The sequence below is a fragment of the Passer montanus genome, unplaced genomic scaffold (assembly GCF_014805655.1).
Source record: "Passer montanus isolate IOZ18808 unplaced genomic scaffold, ASM1480565v1 scaffold10, whole genome shotgun sequence".
Classification (NCBI taxonomy): Eukaryota; Metazoa; Chordata; class Aves; order Passeriformes; family Passeridae; genus Passer; species Passer montanus.
In genome coordinates this window covers 28,669,646-28,695,208 of record NW_024356505.1, presented here as the reverse complement: position 1 = coordinate 28,695,208, position 25,563 = coordinate 28,669,646, and the positions used below count along the sequence as shown (strand labels likewise).

General features: G+C 36.6%; 1 protein-coding gene across 2 annotated transcripts in view; it reads left to right on the top strand.

The window, feature by feature from the left end:
• Window positions 1-25,563, top strand: part of MPP7 (membrane palmitoylated protein 7) — a 147,373-nt gene that overhangs the window by 96,223 nt on the left and 25,587 nt on the right. For both annotated transcript variants that reach the window (XM_039709830.1, XM_039709823.1), the window contains exons 7-12: window positions 5,042-5,173; window positions 13,343-13,424; window positions 14,485-14,570; window positions 16,424-16,498; window positions 17,094-17,290; window positions 17,813-17,877. In XM_039709830.1, the coding sequence (XP_039565764.1) occupies window positions 5,042-5,173; window positions 13,343-13,424; window positions 14,485-14,570; window positions 16,424-16,498; window positions 17,094-17,290; window positions 17,813-17,877 (637 nt within the window). The remainder of the gene's footprint in view (window positions 1-5,041; window positions 5,174-13,342; window positions 13,425-14,484; window positions 14,571-16,423; window positions 16,499-17,093; window positions 17,291-17,812; window positions 17,878-25,563) is intronic.

Genomic DNA, 25,563 nt, shown 5'->3' with positions numbered 1-25,563 from the left:
AGCAAATTGATTTAACTGGAAGTTAACTGATTTCTTTAACATTATGTACTCTATATATTTAACTTGGGAATTTTGTGCAGAACAGAAAATTACAGATTTCTCTTGGAAAGTGATTAGATTAGTGCAGCATCGGAAATAATAATACTACTTTTCTCTTTGATATGTGATTATTTTAGCTTGTAAAAAATATTTTTGCTCTTACTTTTGCCATTCTCTGGGTACTTCAGCAGCACAACTGAGTTTTTCCTGCCTGTAGTTTTACTGCTTGCTTCTGCTTCTGGATTATACTTCATGCTTTAGCTGAGATGGAGTGTTCAGCTAATGTGATTTCTCTTATCTGCTGATTGAGATGCCTGTCCTCACCTGCATTTTTGTTCTTTGTTAACCTTTATCTTGCATCAGGATTAGAGTTGCACATAGTCCCTTAGCAGGCAGAGTTGGTCGTGAAGAGATGATCATGTGCTGTTGATTTCAGATGGCTGCTTTACCACACAGTGGCTAGAGTCTGTATGCCACCACCAGAGTGCTCAGCTTTCTGCCGGTTTATTCTACTCTTTTGTAAATTCTTGCACATGTTTGCTTTTTATGACTTCTGCACTTCTTCAGTACTGATGCTCTCAATGGCCTTTCCTTCAGTGATTCAGTCTTCTCCCAGCTCTTTTCAGCTTTTCTTCTTTGGTATCTATTGCTAGATGACATTACTCACATTATTCTAATTTTATGCAAGTTAGTCATTAATTAATCTTGCCAATCTTGAATAATTTTCTCCACCAACATTTTCATCCTTTTTTGTTTCTTTTGTAACCTTATCTCAAAGGAAAGCATAATATGGCTAGAGCTCTCTGGAGGATGAGCTCTGCCAGGTGAGTTCAGGGGCACATTGCTGTGGTTGCTGATAAAGTTACTTTTCTCCTCAAGTGAAGCTTTCCCGTGCCAGCCTCAGTGGCTGTTACTGGCACCATGGCAAAGCAAAGAGGTGGGAAAACGTCTGTGTCTCACCTGATGGAGTTCAAGCTGAACTGCCAGAGGAGGTGGCTGGTGCTAATGATCCAGGCTGTGCACTGGGACAGCACAGTCACGGGCCATTTTGTTCCATTTTGCTGACTCTGCTGCCAGGGCAGCAATGTGCTGCTCAGGGGGGGTCAGCCCTGCTGGGCTGGCAGTGCCGCTCTGCTGCAGTGTCTCAGCTGTTTTCTCTCCTAAAGGTTGGTTTGAGTTACTACAAAGTTTCTGTTGATCACTACTCACTGTTTAAATTTCTAATAATTATTTTTTCCAAGTACTCTTAAGAAAGTGTTGCTTCACCCATTCTGTTTCACTTCTTTAACTTACCGTTTTCCAAAAGACTTTTCTAGACTACTGAACAGAAAGCGTCTGTGAAAAATAAAGCTTAGATGGAGATATTTTTTTTAATAATGAGAATTAAAAAACATAAGGAGCTGTGTTCATGAATCAGGGGCTACTGCTGTATTTTTGCTCTTACAGATCTCAAAATATAACGAGAAGCAAAAAATAATATGAAATTTGTCATTGTTTTACAAGAGCAAAAATGTAATTAGTCTAGTTAAGTGATACACATTTTTCGAAGTGTAGAACTGTTTTCATTAATAACATTCTCAATTTAAATAAACATTTAAAGTTTCAGAACTGTTTAAGAAAAAGAACTTACAACGTTTCCAGTGTCGAGTTTTCTTCATGTAAGTTGATAGTGTAAAATTTCAATTTATAAACTGTGAAATGATCAGTGATAGTTTTAATATGAAAAATATAGCACTAGTTATTAGACATTTCAGAGGTCCGATGAAAGTATTCATTTCCAGCTAGATCATGTCTAAGAATTTAGCTGAACATCAATATTTATATTTAGGTAGCACAGGAGTTTGAATCATACCTCCTTTCAAGTTCTAAATATGGACCATGTTTACATTAGTGAATCATGAGCATAGAACTTAGAGCTGAAATAAAATCTTTTTCTCCAGAGGTGCTTAAATATACATGACCCAAATCTCGGATCCTATGCACACAGTTCTGAAGAGTTGTGTATTTGAAAACAAAACCAAAGCATTAAAAAACCAAATTTGTATGCACTTCTTGCAGTTTCCTGTGAGAGTTAAAAAATTAGTATCATGGAAATTAATCAGGTCTTCACTTATCTATAAAAAGAGAACATGCTGTCTTTACATTCTGTATTTTCTGCACAATTATTCTGGGTAGATCTTGTTCATCTTATGATCCAAGTTTTATTTCTTGGCACTTGCAATTTTTTTATTTTTAAGTAAAGTCCCAACCTTCTCTATACACATCTAGTGTGATACATCGTTTTTTATACTATATTAATTGAATGGTACAAAGATTCTGCTGAAGATCTGTGCATACAGCAGTTTATTCTTGTGTTCAAATAATACAGAAGTGCTCTCAAGGACAGACTGAGACTGATCACTTAAAGTTGGACACATTAAGTGAAACCAAAACGGCTTTTAAAGTTTTCTTTGCAAATTAGTTATTGCCCAAAATCTGTGCTGATGACTATTTCAGAACAGCTACAGTGGACAGGGAGTAGTGTGTTAAAAAAAGCAGGAATAGAAAACAAGAAGGAAAGAAATCTTAGCATGTTACTGTACATCATAAACAAGTTTGTGATGACAGAAGCTCTTCTGAAAGCTTGACTGAGAAAAGACACTGTTTCTGGCATTCCTGCTCTTATCTGAAATATGTATCTTTGCACTGAGATAAAGCAGTGCTGCAGTTTGAGGAAAAGATGTTACATGGCTAACCATAATACATTGTAGTTTAATATGTTTTTTGGTGGAAGAATGGAATGGGTGATAAGTTCTAGTTGTGTAGTTGAAGTGAAGAAAAGCATCATAAATACCAGGCATTGATTGGTATTGGTTTGTAGTACTTGGGATGCATCGTTGTTCTGTATGCAGTGTCCAGGATCCAGATATGGCAGTCAGACCAGGGAAGTGTCTTATTGACACTGGTGGCATAATTCAGTGTAGAAGTGGACAGAATTGGTTTTGCAAGTTTTGTTGCCAAGGGCAGGTTCTTTTGAACATGTTTTAAGTGTCTGCCTTTTACTCTGGAAATGGTACTTCGTGTTATTTTCATCTGTTTTCTCTATATGCCTGATTGTTTTTAAACTGCAGTATAGAACCTCATTAAATTGAACCAGTCCATGAATGTGCCCTAGCTTTATGTGGAAAATGTAATTGCAGAAGACTAGTTTAAGAAGTCTTAACTTTAAGTAGCCTGAAGTAAAAGCAAACACTACTTTTGTTTTAGTGTAACTTTGATATTTCACATACATCTTAGAGGACTGCATGTGATTGCATGGCTTTTACATATGTAATGCATCACAATAAACATTTCCAGGAGGATCCATAATTGCTAGCCTGAGGTTTTTAGCTCAGATCTAAAGTAAAACTCATCGTTCATTTGAGGGAGATGGTAATTTCTGATGGTAAGTAGTATAAATTCATAACTGTGTATTGGGAAGAAAACAAGAAATAATTAGTGTGTTGAAGTGTTTTTATGAAATTGTACAATGTGCACAAAGATTAGTAAAACAATAGTAATTTATCATGAAGCCGGCATGATCTTCCTGTGTGTTTGTTTTGTTGAAACCCTAAGTTTAAATTTACACTTCGGAATTTGAAGATTACCATATGCTCTTTGCCTTCAGCTTTTGACATGCTAGCTTGTAGCATTGTCTGGAAATTGGTTTTTGTTGTTAAAAGTTTCTTCCATTCAGAAAAAGAAAAACCCTGGGACAGCGTAATGGAAGTGTCATGTTTTTTAAAAACAGTTATATTATCCTTGAGGACGTTAAGGGTTTCTGGTCATTTGTGTACTCAGTCAAATACTGGCCACCAATTACTAAGTAGCAAGGAAACTGGCATCAGAGAAATGTCACCATTTTCTGTCCTTTAATAAGAATGGCTGTTAAATGCTCACATATTGAGAGGAAACTACTTGAAAACAGAAGCAACAAAGCAGTAGATAGGATTATACTTACGGCTGCTGCTGTTATTTGTGGTACAATGTACAGTTTCCACTACAAAAGCTAATGCATTACTTAACCATTTTTCACTGGAGTATGGGGTATTACAAATAATGGAGAATTTTTGAAATATAAAAGAACTTCAGGAGTTCTGTATCTAGAAAGAGCTGTGAATTTTGTGTTATTACTGAGATTTTATCACTGAGATTTTTTTTTGAGCCTTAAGAGAAAGAGCTTCCTCATTTCCTTTGCCAAGATTTTTATTTCCTGAAAGGAAAATTCATAAATTATTTTATTTTTAAGATGGAACCTTTTGTCAATCTTTGTTAGGCTTTTCTTTGAAAAATATATTTTTCAAGCTATGCATGAACTGGAGAAGCAATAGAGAAGGAAAAGAAGCAAGAAAGATATACAACACGTGGTTGATAAGCACCTACCTAAACCAAATTGCTTCAGTAGTATGTTCCTCAATGTCAGTTATGAATTCCATAATAAATTAAAAATTCCTAAGATAATTTGAGGCTCACATGAAAGGAATCCAGTAACGAGGTAAGCTTTCAGAGCTCCTGTAAAGAAAATGGTTGGGCAACAGCTTTATGTTATACATCTTGTGCTTGAACAGAAGTCTTGGAAAGTGCTTATTTTGTTTAATTGTTTCATATGACTGCCTGCTGTATCAAATAAACTTTTTACTTATATGGAAGAATAATTATTTACTTACTTTTGGAAACAAAGGTTTTCTCCTGCTCATAGTTCTGGCAATTTCAAGCTAGCATGCAAAGCACATGATGTTTTTGTATATATGAAGACACAGTTCTCCACCCACAATTTACTAGTTGTGTACATTATATATATATAAACATATTCTTTATAGACTCGTTTCATCAGTTTGAAATGAAATAAAATTGTATAAAAGAATTATATTTTATCTACTTTTATCACAGTAGTAGATTCGAGGTATGAATAATATCCTCCACTTTCCCTTCCCTAAACTTTTTAGATGCCAATTAATAATATACTGACAATTAATGTTTCCAGGCTTTGCTGTCTGTACATGATACTGTTGCTCAGAAGAACTATGACCCTGTCTTGCCCCCCATGCCTGATGATATTGATGAAGAAGAAGATTCAGTTAAAATAATTAGGCTCGTCAAAAACCGGGAACCATTGGTAGGTAACCCTGTCTTTTGGTTTGGGGTTTTGTGTTTGCGTGCAGGGTGGAAAGTGTTCAGATTATGAATGTGAAGGGGGAATATTAACTTGAAACGTGGATAGACAGACATTACACATGATTATTCATAACATAAAGTAATACACTTGTAACTTCCATTCACAGTCATTATTAGTAAAGCATATGAAATGAATAATCATCATCAATGGTGTTTAAGCATTATATATGTGGGCCAGTCTGAGCATTTAGATCAAATATATATTTGTCTTTTATCTTGAATTCAAATCATGAACTTACTTTAAAATGTGAGACAGAGAATGAATCCCCAAAGAAATCTTGACCTGTGTTGTGAACTGTAACTGTTAGCATTCATGTAAAAAAACATGACCTTTCAATACACTGAAAAGAAAGCATGAAAACATATTTTAAAATACTTGAATTGAAATCTGGGCAAATTTAAAATGTCTGTTGTTGTACTTTGCATTATGAATACTAGAAAGTTAATATCTTCATGGGGATATCTGGAAAAATGAAAGGACTAAACCTAGGTTGTATTACAAGAATATTAAAATGCTTTACTGATTTGGTTCTTTTTATTTGCTGTAGAGTGGGAGTCATCTTGTATAAAATTTAACTATGTTCTTTTTATCCTGCAAACCCGTAAGAGGTTTGTTTTATGCTATACTGAATATTTGTTTTAATGGACAGCAATGCTGGAGAAATACCTGCAAACTTACTTTGAGAAGGCCATCATTCTGTGCTTGATACAACAGTGGGAGAGTGCTGCTTCTGTTAGACATACAGGAGTACTTTGATAGAACAGTAGATCTCTTACTGTCACTCTAATTCTTGATGGATTTCTGGCATCAATAAACAAGAAATTAGTTTTCTTATTGACTGACTGTAGGTGCCCATGGGCATAATTACAAGTTTGACCATATGGAAAGTTCTTACTTTGTTTTATCATACAGAATTTTTTCCCCTCAAATATTTGAATAACAGTTTTAAGCTTTTTGTATTTTTTTATCAAAGACATTATTTGAGAAAGAAAACAAGCTTGCTTTAGGATTTAGTATCAGGAAGATTATTCCTACTGAAAGGTATGTGGGGATTTGAACATACAGTATAAAATAAAGTCTGATTGAGTAGTTCTATTTTTAGTGTTAGTTATAACACTTCTTTTTTTTTTGATTTGTCAGAAAAAACTTAATGAAACCTGAACTTACATAATTTCATATTACAAACATGATATGTTACTAAGACTTAGGAGTTCAATACCGTAAGTGTCTCAAAATGGATTGGATAATAGTAACTTGTAAAACATAACTCAGATATTTTCTGAAAACTTCTATGAAATATGTACAGTGTATATTGGCCTTCTAGATTTTAAGGTCTCCTTAAGAAACCACTTGCTTAAGGCAAAGGCTCTCCTTGGATTGTTCCTCAAATTCCACTCTTGCCTCCTCGTTCCGGTGGGCCACTGAGCTCTTCCAGATACCTGTGTGTCTGTTTAAGCAGCTCAGCCCCACACAGCCACTCATTCATTTTCCCCAGTGGCCTGGGGGAGAGAATCGGAAGGATGAACATGAGAAAACTCGTGGGTTGAGACAGACAGTTCAAGAGGTAAAGCAAAAGCTGCATGTGCAAGTAAAGTGAAATAAGGAATTAATTCACCACTTCCCCCAGGCAGGCAGGTGTTCAGCCATCCCCAGGACAGCCGGGCTCCATCACTTGTAATTGTTTCTTGGAAAGACTAAAACCATCACTCCACACACCCCCCACTCCTTTTTTCTTCCCCCGGTTTTCTTGCTGAGCATGACAGCACATGGTGGAGGATGTCCCTCTGTTCAGGTGGGGTTGGCTGTCCCAGCTGTGTCCTCTCCCAGCTCCTTGTGCATCCCCAGCCTCCTCACTTGTGGGGTGATGAGCAGAAAAGCCTTCACAGTGTGTAAGCACTGCTCAGCAATAGCTAAATTATCAATGTGTTATCAACACTGTTTTCATCACAAATCTAAAACAAAGCACCACAGGAGCTACCATGAAGGAAATTACCCCTGTCCCAGCCAAAACCTGTACACTGTCTTAAATCCACACTTGTGGATTTAAGTTAACACCACTGTTGGTGTTAACAACTCTTATGTTACAGAGGTAACAGAGAAGGGGTTTTAGATCTTTCACTAGACACGACAGCAGCCATGGAAAATATAAAACGTGAGCAAACTAATTTATCTAGTTTAAGACAGTTTTGTGTAATTACCAATGTGAAAACAGCCTCACAATGGAATCTGTTGTAGACCTTTTATTAGGAAGAGGCAAAGGGTGGGAGCTAATTGAAGCGTTCAAGTACTTGAGGGTGGGGAACTCACAAAGACAATAAAGTCAAAGTCCTCAGCAGTGAAAGATGCTAAAACACAGGGCAGTGGTCACAAGGTGCAGTCCTGGGAGGTTTAGACTAAGAATTAACAGTAGTCCATTAGTTGGGAAGTCCAGCACTGGAGCAGACTAACTGGATATGTGGAATCTCCAGTATTTCTAAGGTTTTACTTTATCTGTGTAGGAAAACTGTATTTGTGATCTTTCTAGATCCTGAGCATATCTTGATGTTTTATTTTTGTTAGAGAAGAACTTATGGTGAGTCCTGTTACTTGTTCTCCAAGAAGAATTCAAAGAATAGAGTGCAGTGTCCTCCTCCTCTTCCATAATGCACTGTCAATCCATTTTAACATCATTCATGTTCACATCAAACATTAATTTCTTTGTGTCAGATTTATAGTGACTTATTATGACACCATCACCACAATGCATAACAAACCTATTATTTTTGTCTTTGTCTACTCTAGATTATTTTCCCTTAGGTGGGGATGAGAAGAAACATGGGTAATAATTCAGATAAGGTCTTACTGAAATACAGCATGGCAGAATAACTGAAGACAGGCTTATACTATGTATATTAGATCTTCTGTTATTTTTCTAAAGGAATATACACCATGATCTGTGCTTACTAAACTAATTATAATTTCATTTACTATTTATTTCCATGTATTTTTAATGGCTTTTCCTTCAGAGCTTGCTCTGAAGTCTTGGATATTCTTAGTAGAGGTCAAAGAATCTCTGCATGTTCTGTAAATCGATTCATTCTCCAGTCACAAAGTCTGACTTCCATTTGCAACATTATATCAGGATTCTACTTTTAGAAGCAACTGAGCTTGAGATTGGAGGTACTGTACAATATTTTTACCGGGATAGAGATTGTCTCATTTCTTGACTTGAAATGAGTCAAGAAATACTGAGCTCTTTAAACTTTTCTTCTACTGCAGACACAGGCTCATATTCTATTTGTACCCAAGCAGTAGAGGTTGTTTTCCTTTACATCAGTTGCAAACCCTGGACATTCTGAATTGCATTTCCTTTGGATGATTTTCAGCAGTACTCACTGTGAAGAAATTAGACACTCTTAACTTCTTTGGAATATACCTAGTGACCATTTCTATATAAAACTGCACCATGTTTCCTCTTGTGCTCCTGTTCGTGCTTTTCTCTGAGTTAAGCACCTCACCAAAGTTCTTAGCTGGGGTTAATCATATATTGATGAAGCCTGAGTTCCCAGGAGTAATCATTTCAAGAGAGAGAAACACATGGTTTGTAGGAGGGCCTTCTGTTTGCCAGATTTCATCAATTCAGAAGTCAGTGCTGAACTTTCCCCCAGTTTTTTGAGAGAGGTGTTTTTGTTAATCCTTCCCCACAGTATTGGGTTTGGGGTTTTTTTAATGCTCTGTTAGCAAATGCTGTTCCAGCAATGTTTCCCTCAAGTGAGGTGAAACTGTGTTAGGATGTTTTGTTTTAACAAAGACATTTGGAACATCTCTGAACGTTACATGAAGAGAAGTAGAAACATCTCTTTTCAGAGACAATCCAAAATTCACCTGTCTGTGACTGGACTTTTTATCAGAGAGCTTGGAGAGTTTTTACTTATGCCTACCTCTCCAAGACTTTTTCAGCCACAGCCCTGTTCCTAGTTAGCAATCCTGATATCTGAGATGAATAACCACACTACCAGGAGTTCAGCACCTGGACTCCTATTACTGCCAGCTTCCAAATGTAATACTCCAGTACTCTGCATAGGATGCTTCTTCACATTGAGATGGTTGCTTCTTTGTCACAAAAATTCATTTCACATAGATCTGGTCATTTGAAGACTTAAGATTTATGCCATGCCATGTCTATAGACAAGGCAGCTCCAGAGGATGACCTGTGCCATCTGTTTAAAATTCTTGGCTTAATGAAAGGATGATTCAGTCTCCAGAGCTACAGAGGTAGCCTGGACACCTAAATTGAACTATGTACCTGATTTCCATAGCTGAACTTGGTTGAAATGAATTTTGGTGATTTAAAAGAGTTGTTTATGTGTTCTGTCCATGCAAATGCAACAGCTTTCATCTACCTCACATTCTTAGTCCCTGTAGCTCAGTTCACAATAGTGGATGAACCTAGCTGGTTTTTGGTGGGATTTTGGTGGGATTTGGATGTAGGGTTAGCTATAGTCTACATATAAGTGTACATTAACTTTTAAATAACTCCTCACTGTAAGGTAGGTAACTGATACTTGTATTTGCACTTTCAATAGAGAATGAATTAAAATAAGGCTTATTGGAATAGTTATTTGCATTTATCATCCGCACATGCTTTTGTTTAACAGAGAGATATGCAACATTATTACTGATGTTTCAAATTCTCTTATTGGTAATTTATTTTACTGGCTAGTTTTTCTTTCTTTAAAAAATAAAGACTTAAAATGTTTATATTCTAGAACCAGTAGATAAACGGATGAACTAATAAAGGTCACATCTGTGAAGCCCTGAGCAATGCTTACCCATGAGTGATACTGCATTAAAAATGGGGTGGGAGGGTGGGGGAAGCAGCAAAAAAACGGTGGAAAAGCCTTGCTGAAGGAGCTTGTATTATTTTTAGTGCTTTTGTATGGTATACCTTTAAGCATTTTCTTAGTCTGATCACCATATGGCTCCCAAACTCCTTATTTTTCCCTTTAGAAGTATTTTAAACTGAGCTATGCTATTACATCTGTATATGTCTCATTTAGGGTAACTTACACTTTTGGCTCACAACACCGAAAATATTTTCCAGCTCTCAAGGTCCAGTCTAACCTTCTTCCATTTTTAAAGCCCTAAATGAGGAGCTGCACTGCACATGTAACTGAAAGTACTGGAGCTGAACATCTTATAAGGAGAATTTCTTGCCAGATTATATATACCTCATAGTTTAAGCAGGGCTGGCAGCAGTACAAGAGAAGCTGCTTTTTCAGAAAATCAGCTCTTCAGGTTTTCAAAAAGAAATCCACTTGTGTTTGATGATTTAAGAGTTCTAAATTGGGAGGAAAGTGGAATTTATAGAACCCCCTTTTAAAATTGTGTACTAAAGGTACAAATACGTAAACTCAAGTAGTGTTTTTCATGGACCTGCCCATGCACTTTGGGTTTGCCACAGAGGAGATACTGACAGTGAGTAAACTTGGGTTAAATAATTTTCCTGTCATTTTGAACTTGTTTTTGTCCATTGTATGAAAATTCCAATTTGCCTATTATCTTTGTGGGGCCATCTTTCTGATCAGTTAATCTATGCTAGGAAAATTCATTTTGTGCCAGTAGTGATAATCACATAGAGCATGAAGTGACTGTTCCACTTGGACAAGAGCCTTATTGTTACTTCCAGATGCTGTCTGGGTCAATAGTGTGGTCTTTGCACACAAGTCTTTTTCTAGATCTGTCTAAAGAGCCAGCAAAGTGAACTACCACTTCCAGACATCAGCGTGGGGCTGGGGCAGTGGGTGATCACAGGGGAGGCCTGCCAGTCCTTGCTTGCCTTTTGAATTTGGTGTTATTTCATGGTGTTTACTTCTAGGTAAAAGGCAAGCAGCCTTTCCTATGAAGGCTTTTTCCTTGATTAATTAGGAAAGTCTGTTTTGTATGGACAGTGTAGTGGAAATGTCCCGTATTTGTATTTGCCTCTAGCATCCTAATGCTGCTCTTTTACTTTTTGATGGATGTATTCAGGAAAAAAACCCAATAAAATCCTTTTTACTTTACAATAGGTAAAACATTCCAGGTATTATTAGAAATTTCGAATTAGTAGCTGTTGCTGCAAGGTCAGAACTTAATATTGAGATATAAGCTAGGGGACTTAAGGCTGTTTAATATGTTGCTAATGGTATGCAATTATTTTTCCTAGTAATGAGTTTTTTAAGTGAGATTAGCTGCAGCTAAATCTTTATTTTTTTAAACTCTCATACTAATTTGAAACTGTAATGCAAACAAGTGCATGCTGATATAATTGTGTAATAAACAATACGTAAGAATAAAGCTGGCAAATTGCAGAATTTGTTTACGTATAGATAGAATTTCCTACGAATAAATTTAGAGTGTAAAATGAAATGCACGAACACAGCACATCAGTTTTGCTTTGGAATGCTGGCTGCTGTTGAAGTTTCAGCCAAAGTGAATGGTGACTGTTTTAATTTTTCTCTATTTGCATAGATGCAAATAGAGAAATAAATGCAACTTGCATATCAAACTATAAATTGGTCTCCCATTTTTTGTCTTTGTGACTTGTGCTGTATTTCCATCTGCCATCTGCCAAGTAGAGGGAAGCAAGTTTATTTACAGTCAGTGAAATTGCTAACTGTAGAAAAATCTCAGCTTTCAGGTTTATGTTCATGAAACACTTAAAAATTGAAGTAGTGATAAATATGATGTTCATGTTTATTCTAAACAAATATAGCAAGGTAGCTATAAAAGCCATTAAATTATTCAAAGAACTTCCTTAAAGAGTACTTATGTACCTTACTCCAAGCACAACACTTCTCAGATGGAAGGAAATTTTAACCAGTGATGGCAGATAGCACATAGCACTCAGAGGTGAAGTAATACTGTTCATTCACTAACTGCAAATATGGAAATTTTAAGAAAGTTGACTTGCCTGACAGAGTCCTTAATATCTCTGTTGATTAACAAAGTTAGAGCTATTGCAGGTAACTAATTAGATTAATATGGGAAAGTATCCACATGCAGTTAAAAACCTGATGGATGAGGCATGTTTTTTTTTTTCCTGTTATTTTTTAAAAATAGTGATCAAGTAACCAATATGGGAAAGTATCCACATGCAGTTAAAAACCTGATGGATGAGGCATGCTGGTTTTTTTTCTTGTTGTTTTTCAAAAATACTGATCAAGTAACCTTTTTGGGGGTGGTTATGTAGTATGACTTACCTGGCTAAAATCCCCACTGTAGGTCTGTTTCCCAGAACAGGGCCAGCATTTCCTCCCTGGCTCCCCCAGTTCTGCCTGAAAGGACTGGCACTGCAGCTGAGGCAGCAGCTCTGCACTTCTGTGTCCCTTCTCACTTGGCACTGCTGCTGCCTCCTGCTTCCCCATCACCTTGTGCCTCTTTGCACTGCACCCTCACAGTTCTTGTTACAAAGGCATTTTTCTCATCTAGACAGCTGTTCATTAGAAATTTAACTACACTATGTCATTTCACCTCAGTGCCGTGTGCTGTCTGTGTTTAATATATGAAAACAGCCATGACTAACTCAGGAAATGTTCCCTTCCTCTGCATTTCTGTCCTGTGAGTGTTCGAGGTGAGCCCCAACATTCAGGGCCCTTCTCAGATGTGTGTTTGTTTATTGACAACACTGTAAAGGGTACACACTGAGTTCTGAGCATAAAGTGCAACAATTATGAACAGTGATATACCTTCTGTACCTGTAGTATGTCGTATAGCCTATTTTAATGTAGGAACACCAATTTAGCAATTTGAAGCAGTAGTTTAGTTTCAATTTTAGTAGAAGTCTCAAGTAAGCTATGTTGCAGTTGCCATTAAATTGAAAAGCAAATTTTTCCATCATTGTCCTTTTTTCTATAAACCTGTGTACTCACAGAATGCATGAGTCACTTCTGATTGAAAAAGAAGACACATTTTAAGAGGACAGAAATAGAGCAACATATTTTGTATATTCTTTTCATAAGCAAGTATCATTTATGGCTTAATCACATATTAACACATCAGCTTTTTGCAGTTTTATGTAGCAAATGTTTTTTATTGCAATATATAAAAATTATGTTGAGATAAACCAATTTTTTTTTTTTTTTACCCAAGGGAGCTACTATTAAAAGGGATGAACATACTGGTGCCATTGTGGTGGCCAGGATAATGCGTGGAGGAGCTGCAGATAGAAGTGGTAAGGTGTTGCTGTTTAGCATTAGCCATTCAAGAGCTCAGAACAAGATGAGATAAAATGCCATATTTTGTAGAAATGAAATACATCACTGTGACAAACAGAAGTATTTGGGCTCTGAACAGTTTTCCAAAGTGATAATTCAATACTGCTGAAAGTATGCTGATTGTTTTCCCCAATTCAGTTGCAGCAAGGTATCTTTGAGTTAGTGCATATAGAGGGGTTTATATATATATCATTACTTGTTTCCAGCTGATGTCATCTGTTTATAAATCATAGAACATGCCGAGTTGGAAGGGATCCATCAAGATCATCAAGTCCTACTCCTGTCCCTGTGTCACACACCCCAAGAATCATTCTATGATGGCATATGCCAACCTACTGATGTAGAAACTTGACTTTTTTTTTTATTAGGACATCCATTTGGAGTTTCAGCTGGTAGCTCTCAAAACTGCAGCACATCCTTGTTTAGTTTGGGATGCTCAGTGTCTGCAAAAACCTAAGCAAAAAGTCCTAAATCATACATTAAGGTGTCTCTTTTCACTGAAGAAAATCTAGGACAGCTGTGTTTCATCCTTAGATGCAGTAATGGAGTAAATGAGTGAATCTAGATATAGATAGATGATAGATAGATAGATAGATAGATAGATAGATAGATAGATAGATAGCTTTGCAAACATTTGTGCCACAAGTTAGCATTCCCAGCCTTAGTGCTCTTTGCACTATTTGTACCTGTGTAGCAGTAAGAAAGTAGTAGAGTAGAAAAAGAATTGGCATAGATATTTTTCAAACATCTGCATGAAAGTCTGGAAAAGTTGTAGAGAAGGTGGTACTAATTTTTAGGACGAAGACAGGGAGGTGAGTTAACCAACCATCTTATCAAATTTGTCTGAGGACAGTAGCTGTTATGTTCACCGTATATTCCTGTTTTTATCTTAGAGCTTAAAGTGTATGAAAATTGGAGCTTAACGTATATGAACAAGGGAGAAACAAGCTGAATGTTAATGGCACTTTTTGTGTAATACAAAGCTACAGTTTCACAACTTCTCTTTTTCTTCTGTAGGGCTTATTCATGTTGGTGATGAACTGAGGGAAGTCAATGGGATTCCCGTAGATGATAAAAAGCCTGAAGAAATAATACAGATTTTGGTAAATACCAAACATTTCAAAATTAATTTAGGAGAGTTAAGAAAAAGTAATGAGGCTTATGATTTCTAGTGTATTTCTTAGAAAAAAGTGTATTCTACTATAATGGCTTTTCTTCCAGTGCCATCATTTAAAAACCTGTCATTTCTCATAGAGGGATTTCCCTGCATTGCCTATATATACAATTATAGATTACTTGTGAAGTGTTAAAGACTGTAATATTGCCATAAATATGTTGCAGAATGTTGCAGACTTCAGTTCATAATCCACAGTTTGTTTTTAAGGCCCACCATGATCTGTTGTTGATGTTGATGTTGAACTATTTTAAATGTATTAATTAATAACTCATTAATAACTCGTTGTCACTCCCTGTGACAATTAATTAATAGTACAGGAACTAGATAGACTGTATAACTGGTATATGAAGATTGTATATGACTGATTTACAGTATATAGTCGTATATATTATTCTGTCTACACTCTTCTAAACTGCACAGTCTCTAAATCCAGCTTGATTTCTCATTATTGAAACACTATTGCAAATTAGGAATTTAGACTTTTTCAGAAATATTTAATATTTATTTATTTATTTAATATTTTCTTTTTACTTCAAAGAAATTGATGAGGGTCATGATAGCTCCATTGTTCATGCTGTAGGGTTTTCTATATACATAAATACCTTGCTGTCCTGCTGAATTGAGCAGCTGTCTCACAGTTTTGCTTCAGGAACCAAGATCATTCAAGTGCTAGCCTGCTGATATTCATTCTTGCTTTATGGTTTCATGTTCCCTGCAGAACCATAGTTTCCTTCAAAAATTAATAATTTAAAATGTCTAGAAACAAAACACCACTAGAAAAGGTGTGAACAATTTCCCCATTTACCTTTTCGAGGTACTGTATAAACATCAAAAGCTAGTTAGAGCTTGTTTCAAGAGTAACAAAATTATTGATTCCAGTCCTACGGCGGGTGAAATAAGACCTTGGCTGCTGCCTGTCAAGCAGCGAGCCTTGGATCGCAGACACGCGGCGGAAGAATGTCTCGCTTGGTACTGGACAGGCCTGTTTCCATTTTGCTTAAATCTTTGGCTGGCTGTTGCACTCTGCTCGTTTTATGAAACTTGTCAGCTGCATGCAATAGTAGCAGAGCCTCCAACTGATTAGCACTTCCTTCAATAGCAAAATGTCACTGAGGCAGTGGGAATATACTGTGGTTAATAAGTCAAATGCAGCCAGACACACTTGAAGTGGGATATAGGGAAAGATGAATGGATGAGGTGGTTGCTGATGGCTAACTTGTTTTAAGATTTATAGCAGAGGGCTTTTTTTCCACTTAGTACACGTCGTCTATTCAAATATGTTTTGCTTTTCTAGTTTCTTAAAGTTGCCAAGCGAATAAATCCCACCCCTAATAGCTCTATATGATAAATATGGCACAAGCCTGTTCGAATTTTTCTATAAATTTTTTTTTGAAAAATGAAATGTTAGTTTGATTTTTCCAGGGATGTCCAAACTGTGCCAGGAGTCCAGCAGTTGCTTCTAATATGCATACATTTAAGCTGTAGCATTTTCTCCTGCCTTCAGTACAGAAATGGGACCTCTGAACCGTGCAGGTCACAGTTTTTAACAGTCCATCTGCCCCCTTAGAGAAGCAAATGAACCCAGGCATTTTAAGTGGGTATTTTAATTTTTGTAATACAGAGTTTGGTTAAGTGAAGTGGTCAAACTCTGGAGGTCATGCTTGGGAGAGGATAGACTCATTATGTTCTTTTAAATTCATTTGAATTTCTTTATCTTCTAAGATTTCTTTGAAATATTAGCTTAATTCTGAGTGCATTTTCTTTTCAAATGTTCACCAGGCTCAGTCTCAAGGAGCCATTACATTTAAAATTATACCCAGTGTGAAGGAAGAAATGCCAATGAAGGAAGGCAAGGTAAGCAAGACTATTTCAGAAGCCATGGCAGTAACTGTTATGCTGAGGATATGTATTTTTTGCTTGGATGGCAGAACCTATAGTGTGATTTATACCTGTGGACTCAACTTTTGTAATGTGACAGTACTGTACATGATGCCATACACTTCAATACACAGGTGCTGAATTTATGAGTGGGTGTAACATGGTTCTTGAGCTTGAACTCTCAGCTGTGTAGTTGACAGGTAATCTTCCACCTTCTGCAAGGACCTGGCTTGGTTCCAAGTACTCCTTCCATCGTTCACTAGGTAGAAGACACTTGATAGCACCATGGTTTAACAGTGTGTTCTCTCTTCCTCACACGGGCACACTGCACCTGCCAAGTCCTGCTTGCCTTGAGTCCCAGAGCCTTTGCTCCACTGAGACTGCAGTTGCAGAAGCAATGAGTTGAACATTCCCATATGAACTTCCAATGCTAGATATCCATAAGGATGTTTTGCAGAAGTAAATATTTACATTATTTAGTTCAGTGGTTGAACAGTAAAAACAGAAGAGGAAGATACCTTTGGATTGTATTTAATATTTGATTATAAAGATCAAACACTATTTGTTCCAGATGTTTATCAGAGCCTTATTTGACTATGATCCTAATGAAGATAAAGCAATTCCTTGTAAGGAAGCTGGACTTGCTTTCAGAAAAGGAGATATCCTTCAGATCATGAGCCAGGATGATGCAACCTGGTGGCAAGCCAAACATGAAGGTGATGCCAATCCCAGGGCAGGCTTGATTCCTTCAAAGCATTTCCAGGAGAGGTGAGCTACTGAGAAGAATAATTCCATTATTTTTTGCAGTAAGAGAAGAGACTTATTGGTGAGTTGTTAAGTTAGCATAGTTGGCATGTGTAGTGCTCATAGATTACGTGGGTACAATAAATGTGCATTTGCAGAAGGACAACTAACTTGGAAACATGTTGCTGACATACTCTGGGTTTCCTTATTTCTCTGGCTAGAATTAATAATGACAAAAACTGATAGGATTACACTGATCCTGACTGAAAGAAAAAACATATGGAAAATAGCACATCAGTATCTGCATTCACACTGATGTACTATGCAGGAATAAGAACTGCAGCAGGTTTTGGAGAGCTTACAAAAATTTTAGGCAAGATTTAATTTTTTTAGGTTGTGAATAGATTGCATTGTTTTAAGTTAATTTCTTATAAAATCTTCTGCATATTTTGCAATAGTCTCATGATATTAAGTGTTTATTAATCCCAAATTTGCAGTGAAAACTGAGGAGCTTGTGTCTTTTCCCCACCACCTCCCATTTTATAGGAGATTTGCATTAAGAAGACCAGAAGTGCAGGTTCAGCCACTGAAAATTTCCAACAGAAAATCATGTAAGTCTGTTAACCTGGAATAGAAATAATACTCCACATCACTAACCTTATAAAATAGCAGTTTGTTTCACCTACAGGATGCATTTCTTTCAGGCACAACAGCCTCTTGATCCATTGTATCAGTAGGAAAATAAATGTAAATAATGTCATTGTCGTTAAAAGCTTTAAAAGAAGCTAGAAACATTCCCAGACCTCTGACTTTGTTTTTGAAGTACTGAGCACAATCAATTTTTTGATATGTAATATTTCAAAGGTTGAAGAGTATTCTTTTCCTGTTGAAACAGTATAGAATTGGCTCAACAGTTTATATAATTTGGACTGCATCAACACAGCAAAATTTATAGAGTAAGATGAAAGGTCTGATAGTCTCCCCCTCTCTCCCCCATATAATTGGTAATTTTTTGTGTCCTATGAAGCAGTAGAATTTTTTAAAAGTCAGAACATTCAGTTCATTGATACACATACACAGAATCACTTCTTACTGCTTTTTAAACAAACTCATCCTTAAAGTCTGTTTTTAAATATGGGAATTACACAATATAAGAAAAATAACCTCTAAGAAAGCACATACGTTGAAACAAATGTTTTTCTTCACTGGAATTTACATGAACATCTGTTTTAAGTATTATTGCATATTTTACTTGACCTGTTATTTCTTTTAGTTGTACAGGCTCATAACAAATAAGCGATGTAAAAAACTATCATGCTACAGCAGGATCTAAATCTTAAATACAAACACGATTGTGAGTTCATCTAGAAGTATTCAGGAAGTGGTCTAATATTTCCAACCACCTTTCATTATCTAACAATGAAAGAAAAAGTATAGATACTATGGTAGACAGTGGATGCTGGCACATTAAATGCCAAACTAAATGCTTTTAACTTTAAAACTCCTCACCAAGGTTTCTGTTGCAATTTCCTAACTTCTTGCTATGGTTGTTGTGTTCTGAATCTTGACAATAACAGTTATTTTTTTGATAATCTTCATTTTCTATCTTTCATTCCATTTCACTGTTTGATTGTGTGCCCTAATGCTGTTGTTGACTCCAAAACCCTTGACTAGCATTGTAATTACAGTAACACATTACAATTGCACCATAGCTTTTCTATTTACATAGATCTTAGAAACAAGAGGAGCTTCTCCAGCTTGTAGTAAATCTGTTGTTTTTCTAGGTTCTAGGTCAAGTTGCTCTGCCCCAGTTTTGGAAAAGTGTCTGATCCCAGGGTATAGCTATTTCTCTCTGCCCACTGTTCTTGAATGTGGATAATACACTCAACAAGAGCCTTCAAGTAAGGTGGCACTGGTGCTTTTGAAGAGGTAAATCAGCTGCTGCAGCAACACCGCATGAACCCTTTTATAATGGACTGCATCTTTCTAGTGACCTTCAGGTGAAAGGTTTTACAAGATGCATCTCACCCTTCCAAATAGGCAGCCTGAACTTGATTGGGAATTGCCAAAATTACAACCCAAAGAAGACCCAGAGTACAGTGCCTACTGTTGTCTCTGCTTTTTCCACTGACTCCCTTAACTAGCTTGAACAGAGAGAAGAATTCCTGTCTTCCTCCCCCTGCCTTTAAAATATGACAGAGCATGAGGGTCAAGCAGTATTCCTATTACTGTTCTCTCTTGGAATTTCTTTGAACAAAGCAAGTCTCAGCTAAATACCATCTAGAAGGCAGTGGTGCTTCTTGAAGGAGGAAATATTGCAGAGTAATATAGGTTTGTCATTCTCTCTCTTCCTTTTTTCTTACAATAACCTGCTGCTATATCTACTAGATTTTCATTGGAATAGGGGAAATGCTGTTCTGAGTAGAGATTTATCCCTTCATTCAAAGACTAAACATGTTTTTAGTGTTGGGAGGGAATTCAGATTCTTTGTAGAGAAGACATTTTAAAGATCAGAATTTAGCAGTAGAAAAAAACATTGTGTTTAGGATGTTGCTCAAATTGCTCTCAGGAAAACCATCTACTTGCTTGGATTTTCAAGAAGATTCTGTTGGGAAACTCTGCACCTTTGTGATTTTTCTAAAGTTAATCAGTTTTTTTTGTGTTACCAAGCATAGCATGTGAGATACGGAGGCCGTGTCTCTATTTGTGTACAGCAATCATCTTGCCAAAACTGGGAGATGCTGGAAAATTATGCATTGCTCAGCTGAACAAACAGCTATCTGACAGCATCAGAAATATGTAAGGAAGCTGACATAGAGAACAGAAAATTGGAAAGAACTGCTGGGTTCAAATTTTTTGTTTCTTTATTTTTTAGCCCATGCATGAAGGTGGGAAATTGATAATGCTTGGGTTTTGATAATGCTTGGTTTCTTCAGGTTTTTTTAATCCTTCATCTTAATATAGGATGCTTGAAAGTGTAATTATATGGGGAGACATGTTCTGTAGATCATCCTGAACTTGCTGTGTATTGAGAGGCTGGTTGCTGTTGCAGTGGTGCAGTGGTTCCTATCCAGTCATGTGACCTGAATTTTCTTAGTTTGTAGAAAAAAGGGCAATTTGCCAGTTATTATTATGGCTTACAAAAAAGATGAAAACCTGTTGACTTCAGGAGAGCTGCTGAGAGAAGTCTCTTTCCTGACAGGACTGGGAGTTGCACTAGGAAGCTTTCTTGGCACTTGGTATGTAGCCATGGTTGTTGGTCTGCTCTGTTCAGTCAACTCGTTCCACAAATCCCTGTTTTGTAATGAGGAAAAAACCTTGATACATACATTTGGTTTTAATAGGGAGAGCTGAGGAAAAATACTCTGTTTTCTTGAATGCTCAAAAAATGTCAGTCAGCTCTGGTTTCTTAGGTGGTATTCCAGTGTCCTTCTACTTGAAAATTAATCTAAAAATCAGATAAAAACATATAATATGCAACAAGTATCCTATAACTTCTTTTTTTTTTTCCTTTCTTCTCAAGTCACTCCTGGAACTGGAAAGGACTGTTACATTTATCTATACAAAGCGCTCTCTGAAACAGTCAACAACTGTTTTTGCTTTGATAATTAAGTTGTTTCAAAACCTGAAAGGAGATAGATTGGATTACTTCTGGGATGCCTTCTTTTTGTTTCCTATTTTGAATTTTTCAGTCTTTAGAGCATAGCAATACCTGTAGTTGCTAATCTTTACACATATTTGTGTATCATACATTTGGAAGCATAGTAAAAGTGGGCTTTTTTGGTGATGATTGTATGCATATCCTTTTTGAAGGAAGAGTGAAAAATACTTTCTACAAAACTTTTTCTGCAAGAATTGTCTGCACTGAAATAAACAAACCCAATCTAGTTCTAAGTTATTAAAAGTGTAGTTTTTTAATGGAAATGCCAATTCTTATTTTCACTTTAATAGCCAAGTTAACTGTTAACTGTGTCTGTGTGTAAATACACATGCCTTTCCCAGCATTTAGCCCTTTTCTTGAAAGATAAAACAGAATCATTCTCACATTGTACCCCTTAAAGTGAAAAGCATTTCACATGTCATGTGTACACTGGAGGAGGGGGCAGAACACTGTACATTCCATACTGAAATCACACTTTCTCATGTGCAAATGGAGAAGATACACATTTTGATGGTATCTGGGACTGAAGATGAAGGAAACTGGCAATGTGGGTGGAGCTTGCGCTGACAAGAGGAAAATATAGAAAAAGTAGCAATAAAAATATAAAGGGAAAAGTGAGGAATTGAAATTTTGTATTGAGGGTGAAGGAAAGGAGAAAGTATTGCAACAAGGGCAGTGGAAGAACACATGGACAAAAGCTGCCCATAAACCCCATTAAGCAAAACCCCACAGAAGATGGGCTTTGAAATTCTCAGATTAATGCAATTAACAGTATTATGCAGGAGCATTGCTACAGTCACTATTTGTGCAGTGGTTCAGTTGCTTGTTGATTTTGTTTAAATAAAATACGCATATATTTACTTTGTAAAAGTCTTTGAAACAGTGAATGCAAAAATTACTGACAAGGGCTCTGACCCGATTTTTTTATCTATTGTTGGTAGAAAAACCTTAGTAAGTTCAACAGCAATATTTGATGCATGAGATAAGTGGCTGTTAGGTGTTCTGACCTGCTGATAAGATTGATATGTTAATTCCCAGGCTTAGGGTTAGTGCAGAAGTAATGGAGGAATAACAAACCACTGAAGTATTTTCATCATTTTTTTCCATACTTAACAGCAATGACTTTTCAGCACAAAGCAGTCTTGTACATTAATACTGTGAGGAAATTATACTGGGGAAAAAATTGTAAGAACAAGCAGCATAGGAAAAAAAAGTAGGGAAATGGAATGAAAGTAAAGGAACAGAGTTGCATGAGATTGTGTGAGTAGGACTAACCCTGCATGTGCTGGAGTGGTGAATGACCCATATACCTGAGTGAGTGTGAGGGAACTCTCTGGGATACAGAGGGAGGTTCTGTAGATGTGTCTGCCTGCATGCAGTTGGGTTTCATGTGTCTGAGCTTGTGAGCCACTGCTGAATGCCAGCTCCACAGAAACCTGCTCACCTGATATTCCTCAGTAATACTTAACAGCATTCCTGGCTTTGGGTGATCATAGCTTGGACAGCTTGTCAGCCAGAGCTGCCTCTGTGAGTTCTCCTGTTGCTGCATGCTGGCTAAATTGCAGTGACATGAGACTTTGTACAGGGAACAATTATTTGTTTAATAGCTCCCACTCTGTTAACTTCCATACAAAGACTACTCATGCTCTGTCTGCAATAGATATCACCAAAAGGTTTGGTCATTCTTGCATGCGTAGGTTACGTTAATTTGGAGGCAAGAGTGATAACCTGTTTTTTTAAGGAAAAAAATTCTTTGAATAACTACCAAATAACTTTATTCTGCAGTTGTTATAAACTGCAGTAATCAGGCAAGAAATTATACTCCTTCAGCATAATTTTGCTTTCACAGTGGTTACTGTGTTTATTCTTATATTATGTATGTGTTGTCTCTGATGAAAATTACTGGTAACTTTATATTTTATACTAGTGTGGCCTGTAAGCTCTGTCAACTTGTGCACTGTGTTCATATGTATACGTGTATACCCATTCCCTGTGTGTACAGTTTAATATATGTATGTAGCATATATGACAGAGTTGTTCAGAGATGTCTTTTCCATGAAAATACATTTGTTCTGTGTACTTAATGCTAAATGTAAATACTTACTGTGATAAAGCCATCATCATATAGTTTTTCTAAGGCTTAAAACCCATTTTACTTTCAATTTTGATTTATGAGATGTGATTGGCATTGTGTGAGCAAGAGGAAAGACTTAACTGCAGCCAAATGGTGTTCATTCAAACAAGATGTAACCCAGTTTACCCATAGTTGAGTGTCTTTTGAATTGAAGATTATGTTCTGCCAACAAAAAAATTTAAACAGGCTAGAAGAATAAATGCTTTGTACTACTTGTATTTGAAGACCAAACATTTAGGATAAATGTATAGTAGGATTCTTTGTGCTGTTATAATTGCTGCACAATCTTAATTCTGCCTTTCTTCTCAGTATTTTTCTGTGTTCATATCTGAAACTTGATTGCCCACCTGCAGGTAGTTACGAGTACAAACAAAAAATAAACCAGACCTATAGAGTTAAATCAGCACATTAGCATTTTTGTTCAGAAGTCTCCTGTCCTTACAAATCTTAACTTCCTACTACCACAGAGAAATTAAGGAAACCTGAAGCTGGATGACATTTGAGTCAAGTTCACATGAGACAGAACTGGAAATGGATCTGTCCTTCACTGCAAGACTCTCCTTCTTCATTTTCCAAATTATCTTCGTAGAGATACTGTTTTCTGATTGTTTTATAAGAGAATTAAATTTGATCATCTTAAATTTCTTATTGCATTAACATAATTTATCATTCAATCTACAAAACTCCAGAGCATAAATACCTGCAAAACAGTATAAATGTTGATTGCTATGTGGGGGTGTTCATCACTGAAAAATCAAGAGTGTTTAATATATTCACTGTAATGCTGACGATTGTAGATCACAATTTCTTGCTTGCTAAAGTATAGTTTAAGGAATAATGCAACTTGTTTGTGATAAGAAACTAGAAAAGAGCTGCTGGATCAAATTTTAGATTGAGAAACATTTAAGTAAAATTGCTTGGTGGAAATATTTTTGAAAGAAAGTCAACAAAAGCAAAAAATCTTAATCTGATGCTGGGCTGTTCCAAAGAGTTGAGAATGTTCCTGGAAGTGGCCCTGGTTTTGAGCTTCCTAAGTAGTATAATTTAGATGAGGCCCCCAAAAACCAGATCTTGATTACATTTCAGTTAAAATACATATAAAAACACAGTGTATGTGATACTGGTTTTCATTGTTATAGTTTAGCATTATTGGCTACGCTGAAATCTTTCTAAAATGAATAAAACCACCTAAGCTTCCATTGTGCTTGTGTTTCCTATTTCTTCTTTCCCATTTGTCTTGTTACAGCTTTGTTGTCATTTCATAAACCTGTTTCATGACTATTTTCTTTGGAACTTCCTCTCTCTTCTTACCACAATACATTTAATTGCTTGTATTTCTTCTTTTCTCAGTGTTTTATTTGTTCCATGTTGCCTTATGGTTTGGGTTTGGGGTTTTTTTTCATTTTGTCATTGCTTTTGTTTTCCTACTTCCCATCAGATTTCCTCCTCTTTAGACTTTGACCTCTTTTAGTCTTTAACTTGTCCCTTCCAGCTGAAGACCTTTCCTTTCTCAGCCCACTTCCATTTAGTGAAACTGTATTGCCCCCAGTTCTTCATGTCTCAAAACTCTGGAACCTTGGGCACGTGCTTGGTTCATGCATACAGCTGCTCCAGATGCAGAGCTGTATTTAGTAGTGAATCACAATACAAAGTTTCCTGGCAAGTAACCTCTGACTGTACTAGGGACAGGCAATAGCTCTGGTAAAGGTCCTTGTAAAGCTCAAACTGGAAGCTACATGTTGATGACTGTTTATAGCTGCATGAAGCTATGAAAACCCAGTGATTTCCAAGATCTTTTCATTATAGACTGTTATTTTCAACCTTAAGAGTAGCCCAAGAAAGTTAGGAGCAGTATTTAGAAGGAAGATTTTTAACAAAACACAGGAAGTTCAGAATACCTTTATCTCAACATTAAACCTCAGCTTGTGCTTTCTGGATTCAGCTGACTCACTTGGGAATCCTAATGTCTTTCGTTTATGGATAAGCATGGTCCCTTTCCTGGCAGGGGTAGCCCAGAAGCCTGGATTCCTTTCAGTGTTCTCGGCCCTGATTCTGTAACTCCACCATGTACCACACCTGCAGGACCCTGTGAGGTCTGCAGTGGTCAGGGTTGAGCAAGTACAGACCTCTGTCCACGTGCACATACCGACCTCCTTTGCTCCTGGTCTGGGTTTTCATCTTCATAAATGAGGGCTTACCTGTTACCAGTTAAAATACCAGACAGTATTTTAAAATGCACACCTATTAGTTAAGTCAAATAACTTTGTTGAATTCAAGAAACTTTTAAAATCTATTTATGTGAATTGGCGTTGAGCATTAGTGACTTGTTTTCAGGAGATACCCTGCAGTCTATTGAAAGTCATAGAAATGGAAATACAGAAAGCTTGTCATACATCACAGAGAAGGAGAAAAGAGTTAGTACCTGGAAGCCAGCCTGCCATTCTAGATCCAGCTTTAGGCCATTTGTCAAGAACTGGGAGCTTTTAAGCTCAAGAGAGAAAA